This window comes from Phoxinus phoxinus, assembly GCF_949152265.1.
Source record: "Phoxinus phoxinus genome assembly, chromosome: 5".
Classification (NCBI taxonomy): Eukaryota; Metazoa; Chordata; class Actinopteri; order Cypriniformes; family Leuciscidae; genus Phoxinus; species Phoxinus phoxinus.
The window spans coordinates 15,369,170-15,384,231 of record NC_136880.1 but is presented as its reverse complement, the minus strand read 5'-3'; the positions used below and the strand labels follow the sequence as shown (position 1 = coordinate 15,384,231).

Genomic DNA, 15,062 nt, shown 5'->3' with positions numbered 1-15,062 from the left:
CAGTATCAGCAGTTTGAGACATGCACAACTGCAACGACTTCTGTGTAACACAAGGTGGCGATAGAACCCACCAGTGCGATGGGTTGAATAACTAATCTCCACAAGTTCCCCTCACTAAGTATTCCTGTCAAATTGTCATATGATAAATTACTGGGTCTGTAACATTTAAAAGTATCCACAATAGAGAAAAAGGAATAAAAAAAGACGTTCAAAACACATGTACCATATTCTTAGAAATGTACTCTTTGCATTCAAAGAAAAGTTTACATTTAATGTCTTCTAAAATGTTGTGTGCTGTAAACATATATATGTTGATGTACATTAGTAAAGTTAAAACAATATATTGTTTACCACTATATATTTAAAGACCCCCTGTGGTGAAATCAAGTTGTTGGTTTTTTGACTGTTGTTTATATGTCTATGTTGTGTTTTTAATATGCTTTAAGACAAACCATAAAGCAAGGTATGAATAATTGTTTTTTTCACAGGAAAAAGATGGTGATCAAAGATGGGTTTTAAGGGATTAAATGATTGACTACAGGCCAGGGGGACTTTAAGCTTTCTTCCAGGGATCTGCAGGGAATAAAGCAGTTTGGAGAATGGATGGATGGATAGATTTTCCCTATTCAAACTATTGTTTTTATTAAAGAACAGATTTCTGGAATACAGTATATTACTGTATGAATCACAAAATGAATTGAGGTCAATTTAATATATTAATTAACCACTTGAATTAATTCAACATATCAATAAATAAAAAAGTTTTAAAACAAGCATTTTTTTTTTTCATAATTACAGCAGGAATACAGGAACTTTCTTAGTGTATATGGAGGGGCCTTCAAATATTGTGTTGAGCCATGGGGGGTCTTAAAGTAAAAAAGAAAAATGCTGAGGAGATGCTGAGGTGACTCTCAGATCAGCCTGGGCCATAACTGTATAGTGAGGGTGTGTCTGAGATGGATTGGACATTGCGAGGCGGGCTGGGGGAATGAAAAGGTGCCGTTTAAGTGAGAGCAGTGAAGGTTATGAGAAGTGGCAGGTGTGATTTCTCATGTGTGGTTTGTTGTGTGCATGCTTTTGGCTTAGGCTCTGATCAGGACGGAGGAGGAGCCTGCCATGGGGTCATAAATCTAAAGGCAGAAGGGAGCGCTGGAGCACAACAGGAGCAGGACGAGTCCTAGTAAAACGTCCTGCCTCACAGTATATACACCTTCTCTGGACACAGTCACTCTACTGCCTTCCACTTACAGTAGCACACAGAGAGAGTGCTTCACCCTGAGAACTGAGAAGGGCTAAGCAATTTCACATGTTCAAAGAAGCCAACAATAAATGCACTGTGGCTTTAAATCAAATATAAAATCAAATATAAAAGTTCCTCTTCCCCCCAAACGAATTCTGGCGTGATGTATGCCGATCTTCAAGCAGAAAGAGTTAGATGAAATATTTTGAATGATATCAATCCACAATCTGATGGAGCCACAGAGGAGAACTGGTCCCCTGACTGAGCCTGATTTCTCCTAAGGTTTTCTTCTCTATTCTGTCACCAGAGGGATTTTGGGATTTCACCTTTGACTTGCTAAGTTGGTGACACTTAATATTCAGTAATATATGGATTTGATATTATAACACACTATAGAACTAGAGCTGTCAAAATGGCTGAAAAACTCAATCAATTATATTAATCTACACTATCAAATTTACCCAATCTTATATTTAAAAAAATTAAATGAGTAACAAATTACATTTCAGTATGTAATATAGACCACTTTTATCATGCTTTTTTTTGGAGCTGAACAGCTCCACTCATTATTTTACTAAAGTGAGACCAGAATTTTCTTCATAACTGAGAAAATAACTAATTCATACAGGTTCAGATTCTTCAGAACCAGATTAGGGTGTAAATTATGTCAGAATACGATCTAAAATTTAGTCATTGTTATTTGTATGCTCATTTTAACCATACATTAAACATACAAATTAGCTAATACAGATTTATTTTAGTAATGCCAACATTTTAGCCACCGAAAAAGAGAAACTTGTACAAAATGGGAACCTGCCACCTTTGCTTTAGAAACTGAAAACATACTAAACTATTACACCAAGAAATTTTTTGAACATTTTAAACTCATGCAAAATGGCAAATCTGTGACCTTTTCTGAGTAATAATGCAAAAAAAATATGGTTGAATCATGAATTTTGAATCAATTTGAACAAAATAATTGTTTCTCAGAAATTAACTGAACTTCCCACCTCTACTATTTTCATTGCTGCTGAAGTTTAAATCAGAAAGGCTATTAACTAATAGAATACATTTAAAAGCCGCTCATCTAAAAACATTAAAGATGTGTCCCATGTTTTATGTATACCTGCAACAAGCACTAGAGCTAAGAGAAAGTAGCAGCGGGGATACATGTCTTTGTGTCCATTGTGCCAGTCTTTCATATGCTTTAGCGGAGTGGTTTAGATCAATGTCCAATGAGCCTGTGGGCTCTGCAAACCCTCTGTGTTATAAAGCACTTTGCACACTAATAATGAGAATCCCATTGAACCAAGTGCATTGGTGGATTAAGAGCCAATCTAGCAAAATCATTATATTTGCCCAACATTTTCTCATTCTGACCTCATTGTATGCTTCAGTCAAAGTTATTTGTTTTGATCGATTGTGGCAACAACAACAAAAACAGCTGAATGTACAAAAGCAGTAGCAGTACTACGGTGGTCCGGCTTTTTCTTGAAACAATGCAAGAAAGGGAAGCCATCCTAAAACTTGTGTTTGTGTCTTGTGTATGTAAAGAGTGAGGCACACACAGTTATAACTGCATGGCAGAATTTGGACAATGAGGTGATAGACAACATGGCACATGTTAAAACAGGTGAACTGATCAGGAAGTGCAGATTCCAGGACCGGGGCCTACCTTCATTGGGGAGATATGTGCATGTGCCACATAGCCGTGGACGTTCTCAATCTGGGAAAGGTTCTTCTCAGCCACTTGGACCAGCTCTGGCCCAGGAGCCTCATCGGTGAACTGGGGCGAGCTTTGCTCCTGTGGAGATCCTGTGTCTTCATCATGTTGTCTGTACTTCTGTAAACAACAACAGTGACCAGTCAGAAAAGATGAATGCTTGAGAAGAGATTTGAGATCTTATTTTCTCTTTGAAAACTGCTTGGTTTGCATTGATAATGTTGTCAAAAATACTATCCGAAAACTTCCCTACAGAGGCAGAATTTTAAGCCATCGTAAGCACGCTTCTGAAATGAAGGTTGCTTTAAAAGGTAGGTAATTTAATTATTTAGAGCCTCTGAAGACTATTTAGGCCTTGTCAGAGAAGCCAATCCCAAAATGTAATCCAAATAGCTGGACAAGAAAAATGCAATTAGCTTATTTATTTCAATACTGAGATATAAATGTAATATTTAAAAAAAAAATGGTTCAGTTTAATCTAAATGGTTATTTTACCCAATGTCTGTGTACTCTATATAATTTTATGCTTGTAGTATATATATTATGTTAGCTTAGCAACATGCTGACACCAAACTACTGAAAGAAATAGTCAAGTCTCTATTTTTAAGAGATTTGTGTGTGGAGTTTCTGCTTCAGCATTAAACATCAGTCACTTATGAGGCTCTATGATTGTTAGGAAGTTGCCTTACAACACAGCTGTCTATGTAGGAAGTAGACAGCAAGACATCTGTCTAGGTTTTGTAACACCGCTAAGATATCCAGACCATCAAAAATGTGAAATTAGGAGGATGATGAAAAAAGACTGTAGCTTTAGGTGATTTTAGTAATCATGTAGAGTTGGTGCAAAAGGAATGAAAAAGGAATTTGGTTGCAGATACTTTAATCCTGAAATTTATGGAAATCCTTGACTGAAAGTAGAGATGCAGTGAAGCGTCTTGACTGGACTGTAGAGCAACAGTCAAAAACATACAGTTTTAATGCAAAATTATTGAGTAAATGATTTGTATTCCCTCATTTCAACATTACACAAATACTTTTTAAGCGAGAGCTTAAGTATCATACATGTTGTGAATAACTACAATTATCCACATTTGATTCTAGAAAAACAGAAGACTAACAACCAAAGACTATAAATGGTGCACTTCTATTACTTACGAATCTGAGAAACTGCAACGCGCAATATGGTTTACGTCCCACCTTCTAAGTCACAGCAGCTGCCGTTAGAAGACTAGAGAGACTCATGAGACTCACGCTCAGGACTACACATGTGCATTTGGCTGATCTAGCCAGAAAAGTATGCTTTAAGAAACAACATTTACGGGACAGTTAAAGGGGTCATCGGATGCCCATTTTCCACAAGTTGGTATGTAAACAATTTGGTATGTCTGTTGTGGACACAAGTTGGTATCTTCATGTAAAGTTTGTAAAATACTTTGGTTAAAACTCCTCAATGGTTGTGTAAAACAACACCCTTTTTACCTCCTCAAAAACAGCTGTTCACAGCGACCCGTCTCTTTAAATGATAATAAGCTGCTCACCCCACCCCTCTCTTCCGTAGGGAATGTCGACACAAGACGCATAAAGTGCTGCCTTGTATACAAGTATACAAATGGCTGAGGGCCGAAATATACGAATACGGGACAGTCCGTTAGAGGTCGTGGGTAGGGCTGTCACTTTTGTGAAAAAATCCTTTTTTTGATTTTCGAGACATGTGTTCATTGAATCGATTGTAAAATCGATGTTCCATGTCTAAAGACGTTTCCATTTTCAACGCCAAATATAGGCCAATCCAACTAACAGGCATTAGGACGAAGGTAAAGAGGGCGCTTGAGACGCACAATATTTCTGATGATTTATTGGCATGAAATTTCGTATACAATTACAAACAGGAGTAACATTCTCGAAAAGCAGAGTGGACTGCCATACCATCAATGAAAAACATTACTGCAGGCTTTAACATGGCTGTTTTCACGATTAGAAATGTCAAACAAATTTCACCTACGTAGCCTGTAGCCCGAGTCTGTACGCTATCTGTAGCCTATGCTTGAAATTTTCTAAATACTGGCGACACCTTATGCAGAAGTAGGCTATAATTTGCTGTTATGTGTGTTTATCAGAACCTGCAGTTGCTGTGTGATGCGCGTTCGCTGCGGGTGTATCGTAACGAGCTGGACGCGCTCTGAGAGAAAGCGCCTTTCAGACAGGGCACGGCATTCGCGGCGCTATGAGACCCATTCATTTCAACGGCTTGCGAGACATTCTGTTTTGTGAAAGCAGCTCTTTTGTTTTTACCTCCAAAACACACCAACAATTGGTCAGATCTATGCCATTGGACTGTGCGGTTCAATGGCTGAGCCATTCAATAGGCAACAGATAGCGCGAGACGTTTTGTTGCTGGGTCGACCAAGCGGTGCCCACGCCGTGGTCAAAGTTCAATCGCCCAAATCGCGTTGTATCTGAAGCGCAACGCTGAACCCCCAGCGGCCAGCGCCGCGCATTCTGCGTCCTGAAAGCCGTTAAAAATCGATTCCCTATTTTCATTTTCGAAACTTGTGTTGGTTGGTCCGATCAATTGTGCAATCGATTTTCGAACAAAAAGTGACAGCCCTAGTCGTGGGCGGAGCATGAGCAATGTGATGTCATATTGCTCAGAAAATCCAAACGGCTTGATTATTGAGAGTGTTCAGGCTTTTTGGGGATAAAAAAAAAAAGGAGTGAATGGATTTTTTTCATTGTTTGGTGGTTGTGTCCACACACTTCAAAGACACATTTATATGCAAACACCAAAAGTGCATTTTGCATCTGATGACCCATTTAATGCCAGATTTTGTTGCCGATTTGAAATATGTTATTTAATTGTGAGTTCGGAAAGCAGTTTTTGAGATTTCAGGATTCCACTATTCAGACAGATAGGAGTTGGTCTTGGATGTCCGAAATAGCTGCCCGGAGGCGTTCGGAGGCGTAGCAAATATGGCCGCCCAGTGCACAGACTTTCTTCGAAAGGGACTTTGCTATCAACCCATTCCCTTGCACTACAGTAGCGCTTTCACATGATGATGAATGAGTCCCCCTCCCTCTAAAATACATTCAGTGGAACATGCTTTCACAGAAAACTGATGAGCTGTTTCCACACAGGCGGAGGATGGACACAGTTGCTATGGCAACAGGTTTATCAGATACTGACTATTTCTCACTAATGGGTAAGCCTGTGATTCAAGCAGCCTTATTTAAAGCCAACATAAGCCTCATTGGACCGGTTCAACCACTTAGCTTTATGAATTTGCATGGTGTATAATCAGTAGCTAGATTACAGGAAAGATCAATGGGGAATTCACACTGTAAAGTGTTTTGGTTTACTTACTTAAGGGAAATTATGTACATACACAATATTTTAGAAAATATATTTAATGATGGATGTTGAGGACAACCGAGATAACCATATAACATGTCATTCTACATCTTAATCTTGCATTTGGTTATTAAAAAGCATCTATCCATTAGACAGATGTCCTCATATTCTTTTAAACATAATCAGTGCACATACATCACTTTCTCCTTCAGTTAATGGTATTGTCAAAAGCTCAATTCCAAGTAGACTTTGTCAAAAAATAATTAATGCTAGTGTAGGCAATTTCGAGGCAAAGCATTAGATCCCACCCCCCTCCCCTCAAGAGCGTCTCCAAAGCCACGCCTCATCCAAAACACATGAACAAATCATATGAGACAGCATTAAACTACCTCATATCTCAAAGCACATTACATTACCATAATAATGAACGTAAACAACTTACAGAGCTTTACTGCTGTAGGTTAATTTCGGCGTTGATGGTGTTGACACACAAACACATAAATCCGAGTGTGTGAGGTCGTGAACAGCTCCGAAAAGAGCATCACGGGTTGTCATCTCTAAATAACGTTCACGATATGGAGTCGAGTGTGTGAATTGCCTACGCTACCTTTAAATGTGTTGTTGTCCATGTATTACATTTACATATTTTAACTGAGATACAGTTACATATTTAACATAGACCTGAGAGAGTATCCAGAAATATACATAATAGCGGTTATAGAATAAAACAGGTTTTCAAACAGGGGTTCAAGGACCCCTATGGGGCTACAAGAGTGCAATAAGGGTTTCGCAGAAAGATATCTTAAAGTCTCCATGAAAAATCATATTTAGAAGCATTAAAAATTTGCAGCTTCTCTCTACCACCAATACGGATCTGCAAATTTGATGGCATCATTGTGAATTCATTGAGTTCAGTTGCCGTGTTTCAGTACGTTGTTACAGTAGAGCGCAGTTACACATTCTGACAGCACGCATGTTGGCGACACGTTGTATTAATCGTTATATTTGATTATGTAATTAAATTAAATTAAATGATCAATCACATTGACTCATTTTAAAATCCTACTAGCCTTTTATTTAGACTAAAAACTCTTCATTCATTTGGTGAGGAACATGGCGTTTTGAACAGCATTTGCAGACCCTACCATGCGGTTATCTCCAAGCCACTGCAGTAGACACATATTGCAGTATTAAAGCTATGATTAATCAATTAATTGATTGTTAATTTAAACGACAATCGATCATGGGAATATGTGTAAATTGCCATCCCTAATAGTAAGCGTGTCATATTAAATCTTAAGGGGAATTTGTTTCAGTCGGAAATGCATCAAAGCATGAATAAAATCTGCGCTCATCAAGCCAATTCAATGGGACAATCCAATTCAAAATAAATTTTTAGGGCTGACAAACTTTAATGTTAACTTAAGATATTAAATTGAATTCTGATATGTTAACTGCTTTGAACAGAACAGAGTGAACTGAGGGCACACACTGAGATCGTTAACTTAACACAAGACACCTACTTAACTTAATGAATGGTTATGGAAATAAAGCACAAATTTCAAATGGCACTTTTGCACCCTTGAAGGGCACTTCAGAACAGGGGCGCCATTTGTAGGGATGTGCCAAATGCCGGTGAATCCCTTCACGAAGAGAGTAATCTAGGTATAGCGGGAGAGTTGGAGTTAATGTATAAAAAGATTAATACAAGTTGTTTGTTTTGCTGTGATATACAGTATTACAAACATTTGTCATGCATTTCATATTAAGTTTTAAAAAGATTCAGAGGTAAGAAATGTGTAAATTGCTTTATGTTTAAGAGCAGATCGGGAACACACACACCTAAAGCATATTTAAAAATCAATTATAAATGTACAATTAACAATAATAAGATATTCCTGTTCTCACTGACTAACGTGAAGCTAATGAGGAAATTACGTGGTCTTGAATCTTTCCATGCTCCCTTCTCCAAGTGCGTTCTACAAGTGAGGCACACAGAAACACAATAACTGAATAGAAACAGAACATACAAGTTACAATAGCAATAGAAGTTAATTGGAAGTCAATTATATCATTTCACATTTTTATGCAACATTATTTCTTATCTCTGTGTTTTCATGCTTTATATTCTCATACATTACAAATTATTTTTTTTGCATGGAAATATGCTGTCTTTATAATTTAGGAAGGGGGTCCTTGGCATCTAAGTCAGAAAGGACTTTATTGTATTTGTTCTGTAAACGGTACTTTTAAGATTACGGTAGTACATGTGCATAAAATCCAGTGAGGTAATATTTGAATATAGTTTAACTGTAAATTACCTATATAACTATAAATTAAGAGCAATATATTGAGTTATTCTGGATGAAAACAATCCCTCTAAACACTTCTCAACTACCTATAACTGGTGTGTGTTGTTGAACTGACAGCGAGTGATCTAATTACACAATACACTGAAACTAAGCCTTAATAAACAGTCAAAGGTGTCCAAAGATGTAGCCATTTCTTTATCTGGCTGCAGTCTGGGATGTTTCGGGTTTCCCTAACAATGCCATGTTATGTAATCCTCTCTAAAAAAAAACATAAATGGAAATGTTAGCGAGACCGGAATAAAGGATTGCTATCATTAAGATTGATTTGTAGGTGTTGGGTGTGTGGAGCATGTGGGAGGAAGCACATGATAGAAGAGGAGAGCTCACAGTCTTCCCTCATGAGCACACGAGGAGGAGGGTCTCCTGGCAACCACGACCACTCACTATTGAGTCACGGTCCTTTGTGACTGAGGTAGGCAGCTCTCTATTCAATCTGGAGCTTTCCTGGGATACACCTGATACTTCACCACCGCAGACTGGAATCCAAACTGACTCCAATTTCCTCCTCTGCACACTGTGCCAACATTCACAGCTTCAAACGAGAACACACACACACACACACACACACACACACGCACACACACACACACTGCAATAACCTGCTTTATATGGCAATTTGTCAGTAAGATGAAATGTTTTACCCACAAGTTTAAATCTGATGTGAAGAAAAGTTTTGAATTACCATTTATTAACATGGCCCTATCACTGCGGGACAAGTTTTGTGCGTTTAATACTTAGAATAAGGGGTTGTGCAATCAATAACCTCTCAAGTATGGTAAGTATGGTCAAGTATGGTAGTAAATATTTGAAATATATATATATATATATATATATATATATATATATATATATATATATATATATATATATATATATATATATATTTATATACATACAGTATATATATATATATAGTATATAACAAGCTTAATTGTTATATAGCCTACTAGTTTGACATGACAGAAGAAAGGGAAGAGTTTTGATTGGCTTCCAAAATATCCCTCACCTTGCCCATCTTCCAAGTGGACATTTCTTTGAACCTGGCATGAGAAAATGAAAATCTGAGGTAAAATTAAACGATTTAGTTTTATGCTCCAGATATAAACTTTTCAAATAATGTATTAATTTCACATTAAATGTGGAAAAAAAATTAAAAGACAATATAATTATTATTATAATTTATAAAGAGCCGTTTGAAGCTTTTAGGGTTTCTTAAAAATGTGTCAAAATATTTCATAAGGACATAGACAAAGAACTTAAGGATCTGTAGTTTCTTTTTCCTTGCATCATTTATAAGTTTGCAATCTCTGAAAAAAGTGAAGTTACAGTTCGTGTCAGAACTGGTTCACATGTGCCTCAGAGGTCTTGTCAAAATTACACTGCCAACATCCCACTCACTAGAACATAAGCTTATCCTTAAGGATTGGGATGAAATACTAGTAAACAGACTCTTCTTTTCTCCTTAATAATACAGGGAAGCAGCCAGTTCTGGAGCAATAAGGGGGCAGATTGGATCCATTTGAACCTGGATGATGTAAAAAATTTAAATGCTTTTGAATGCCTTTTCATATTCTACTAATAAAAAATAAATACCACTATAAACACACATAACCAGGAGCTACAATTAAATATACATGTTTTAATGTATAATTTCTTGTAACAATTGCATAATGAGCCTCAGCTCCACATCTGTCTAAATGCATTAACCAGCAAGATAAGTGCTGTCCTACTGGTATTACAGGGTGACCGAATGGTAATGCTTTACATCGCCTGTAACTAAATCCTCACACAAGCCATTGGCTCCAGTGCTAAAGGACAATCATCAGAAACGGTTCGAACAACAAAAACTGGGGTGACATGACATGGCATTTGGGCAATTATCCCATCTGTGTGATCAGATGCTAAAACTGAGCTGGCAATCCAGTGAGCAGCATAAGCTCCTCCGCTCAGCCACTACTCGTTCATATGCTGCCCTTCCTGTCATCACGAAAATGACATTTGCAAGTTCGGATCGTTCTAGTTCAATCTGAGATGTGCTGAATGTGCCAGCCTATATCTATCAACTCGAACAAGGCCTTTTAAAGGCAAAGATTGCAAGGAGAACTTTGCGAGAAGTAGACCAGAGAATCTGGACTCTACAGCGCACAGAGACGGGAGCTGGTCAAAAGCGTGCATCTCTAAGCTAACTGTGTTAACGTGGTGAGGTGTTGCGCTGCTCACAAATTGGGATATATAGCCTGACTTATCATTATTAAATCAATGGAGCGTGGCAGAAACAGAGAGCAAAAGAGAAAGGAAGCCTACCAAAGCCATCATAACCTCCCATGTTGGTTAAGAAACTAAAAATAGAAGCTGTATATTCAGCAGGCGTGTTCTGGAACAAAAGGACGATTGACTAAGAAATTAGTATTTACACAAGCAGCAGTCCAACAGCCAGCATAGGCTCCCTCATACATCACTGTCACACTGCCGTTTTCCCCTCTGGTTTAATCAGAGAAATGCTTTGAGTCATTTTCAACAGTCATTAATTACAGATTACACCTAAAAACATCATTTCCATGTTTGACTTGAACCAACAGAATATTTACAAGTACTTAAATTGTCCAAATTTTCCATCATCCCAAAAAAGTCTAAGCACTTCTGATCATCTGTAGAAAGGGCTAATCATATTGGCTGACGTTACACATCTCATACATACAGGGCTCAAGACTGCGACCTTTTTTCCAGTCGGTGCGGGTGAATTTTGTTAAAAGGTCACACTGGACTGGTGTCACCACCACGTTGTCCAACTGATAAGCTCTATCGTTCTGTTGCATATGAAAAACATCAAATGACAAACGAAACGAAAGCATACCGAAACCGCACTACTTGTTTGAGCTGCGCAGTGCGGACTGTTTGTCAGCTCGGATTAATAATAGACAGCGTAGTGTGACCTCAGAACAGGTTTACTCGCAGCCTTATCTTTGGTCACGAGACACTAATTTTGCGCTTGAATTCGGCACTGTGTTAATAACATCGCTGTGAGATCTAGTAAGAATTCTCTGTTATAAGCCATATCAGATCAAATGGCACTGATTTGGAAACCAGGAGAAACATTGTGCCATGAATGAACAAGTTAAAGAAGGCTTTCCAGTCCACAAGTCACCAACATTCACCATGGATGTGATGTAGTAACGCTAAGTGTAACCATGGTATTGTGGCAGAAAAAGACGATTCCTTATTCATTTAAGGGTTCGTACAACCTTTTGAGAGTGAAATTTCAAGCACTTTTCAAGTGCTTCACAATTTTTCCAGCACTTTAAAGCTCTAATTTAAATGTAAAAAAAAAAAAAAATGTACATGTTACTGTTGTACAATGTTAATAAAAGTAAATTTGATCTGTATCTCAACTCAAGCTCAGTGCGTTACTGTCAAATGTGCATTTCAAAGAAATAAACATATTAGTTACTGCACTTATTGATGCAAAACAATATAAATCTTATGATTAAATTACCTTTATGATTAAAAATCCCCTGACCCCGACCAAATCAGGTGCTGGTGGAGAACTTAGTGGCACCGTGCTACTGCTCTCAAATGTCAGTCTTTTTTCAGAGATTGACACAATTTTGGCCTGGTCAGTTTAATTATGGTGAGGTTCTTGTAATAAACGTTCACAATAATCTTGTAGTATTTTGAGGTTTGCCCCTAAAGAATTCACACTTTTTTAACAACTGACAACAAATTCCAATTGAATGTCAATCACGAGCAGAGCAGATGGAATGTAATCCTATGTGCTGTGCATCAAGGATTTGAGAAGTTAATGCCATGGTTCGAGGTGGCATAAGACGCCATACGGCACCATACAGGCAGTAATCATGCCAGAGGCCAAAGGGCACTAGTTAAACACTGCCTATCCCAATGACTTCTTACAGTTTATTGAGTGACTGACGACATTATCATTTGAATTAATTGTGTCTTCCCAAGCTTGAGAGTTAAAAAATAATGAGAACATGATACACTAATCAAAATCAATTCCCCACAAACAATCAGTCACTTTTACAAAACTATGTTACCTACAATTTCATGATCATGTACTGAATAATTCAGTATAAAAGTCAAGATGTTTCGTATGAGATTCTGTAAGAGTTTGATCAGGAGTTGCTTGTGCAATGGTAATGCCAGAGCTAACGCATTACTGTGGCACTCATTAGGCACAGGCAGGCTTTACCCTGAGCTAACACAATGAAATGTGTGCAATCTTCATCAGTGTAGAGAGAGTGATTACTGGAGAGCAGTGTTAACTATAGTCAGAGCAGAGATAAGCCAATGGCTGATTAAAAGAGAAAGCTGTGAATAGAGGAAAGACACCCTTGACTTATGCACTGATACTTCTAAACATGCTGCTAGTTAACATAAAACACATTCTGAAAGTTGATATGTCGTGTGACATGGTACATTCCATCTAAAACTATTTTAAACAAAATTTGATTGTTTTATTTATTTATTTATTTATATGCATACAGGTTTTATAACTCGTGTTAATATACACTGGTGAGTAAAAAAGGTATACATGTATGTAACGTATAGGAGCTGTTGGCTGACAAGGACCCAGGTCCGACTTCGGTCATGCCCTGATCCCACTTCTCCAACTTTTATTTCTATACGCAACTACCCTATAAATAAAGCCAAAAAACAAATAACCAAAACAAAATCTAAAAGAAAGAACCTAATGTTTGTACCTTCCCTTATACATTCATATAGATTTTATATAAAGTCCATGGACATGTTTTGTGTCAGCTCTCCATGGGAATATCTCTACTTTGGTGTATGCTGGATCTTTAAGACAACGCTTATCTCACCAAGTTGATTGTATGTGCCTTAGAGATCAGACTTTCTCTTCCTTGATTTTTCTGGCAGCTGTATAGAAGACAATTTTGGCAGCAACACTTGGCTACACCTGGATGCACATGCTGGACAGATTCTCACAGTCTGTCCTCTATCTCTACCATAAAGCAAACCTGAGAAACAGAGCAGAGAGCTCCGCCACCCACCTTGCATCCAAACATGAGCGAGATGGTGCTATTCGTACAGGCCACTTTGCAGTGGCACAGCATGGGCGAGAAACAGTCCAACTTCTTGATGCTGGGCGACATTTTCTCGCTGCTGTGGCAGCTGAGCCGCTCGGCCAGCGAAGAGCCAGAAACTCGCCTCCGCAAGCGACACTTGCTCCTGCCTCTCCGGCCACCTCCTGCTCCACCACCTCCCCCCGCACCGCCTCCTCCTCCTGCCCCTCCACTGCTGCTGCTGCTGCCCGCTCTCACCATCCACCCTCATTCCTCGTCTCACTCCATCACGCCAGGGAAGGGACAGCCAGTCTGCTTCCTTCATCCAGCGAGTTTTCCACACGCCCCCCTCTCCGTCACCACTGTCTGCCGCTGTCTCTCAGTGCCTTTCTTCTTCTGCTTCACTTGCTTGCAATGAAGAATCTGTCCCTGCACCTTCTTCCACGGTCCGTCCTTCTCCTTTTCTGACCAGCGACCTCACGGCTGTCAGTCACAGAGTAGATGTCTAAACAAAGGCCTCGCTGGAGCCATGCCGTGTGCGAGAGAGTGCGTGCATGCGTGAAGTACAGTGTTCAGGCTTTCTGGTTAAATCTTCTCCATCACACAAGATACCAGACAAGCACCTCTTTCCCAACAGAGAGGTGAAGAACGCCACAGTGAACACAACGCAGTGAGTTGTGAAGAGAACGAGGGGAAGAGGAGGAGAGATGTGAGGGGAGGGAGGGAGGGGATGGTAAAGCTGTTGTGGAGCGTGGGGTTTGTCACATGGGCTCCGTCAGACAGGAGTTGGGTTGAGTCTCTCTCTGTCTCATCCTCAGCGTGGGTGCTCTACGTCACCCGATACATTGAGGGGAAGGGAAAAAGCTAAAGCAGTTACCAGTGAGATAGAGGAACAGCAAATGAACATCCTCGGGGAGCACAGCCTCACATGGCGGAGGAGGAGCAATAATGGAGAGACTTCCTGCACGTTTACACGGAGGAGAGAAAGGGGGCAGGGGGAGGGGGAGCTCGGAGACTGGCCAATAAGACGACAGAATGGCATTGGCAGCTGAGCGGACAGTCTGACTTTGACCTTCTGAGAATGGTGCCATTTCTTGAAGGAATCCATACGATGGAGAAACTGGTCCATGACAGGGTCCCTCAGAGAAACCTCTTGAGCTTTATTTTTCCCATTGTATAAGGTTTGATTATGATGTCCGTGGAACGGTCAGACAGGACAAACCGCTCGGGTCATTGGCCAAAAAGGGGCAGTAACATGGGGGAGGGTCTGCAATGACAAAGATCAGGCTTTGACTTTGCTTTAGGAACATTTTAAATCAGCAGTCAAGCTAAGAGG

At 39.2% G+C, this 15,062-nt stretch overlaps 1 protein-coding gene across 50 annotated transcripts in view; it reads right to left on the bottom strand.

Annotated features, from left to right (window-relative positions):
- Positions 1–15,062, bottom strand: part of dlg1b (discs large MAGUK scaffold protein 1b) — a 110,716-nt gene that overhangs the window by 60,363 nt on the left and 35,291 nt on the right. For all 50 annotated transcript variants that reach the window (XM_079614348.1, XM_079614349.1, XM_079614350.1 and 47 more), the window contains one exon: positions 2,916–3,083. In XM_079614348.1, the coding sequence (XP_079470474.1) occupies positions 2,916–3,083 (168 nt within the window). The remainder of the gene's footprint in view (positions 1–2,915; positions 3,084–15,062) is intronic.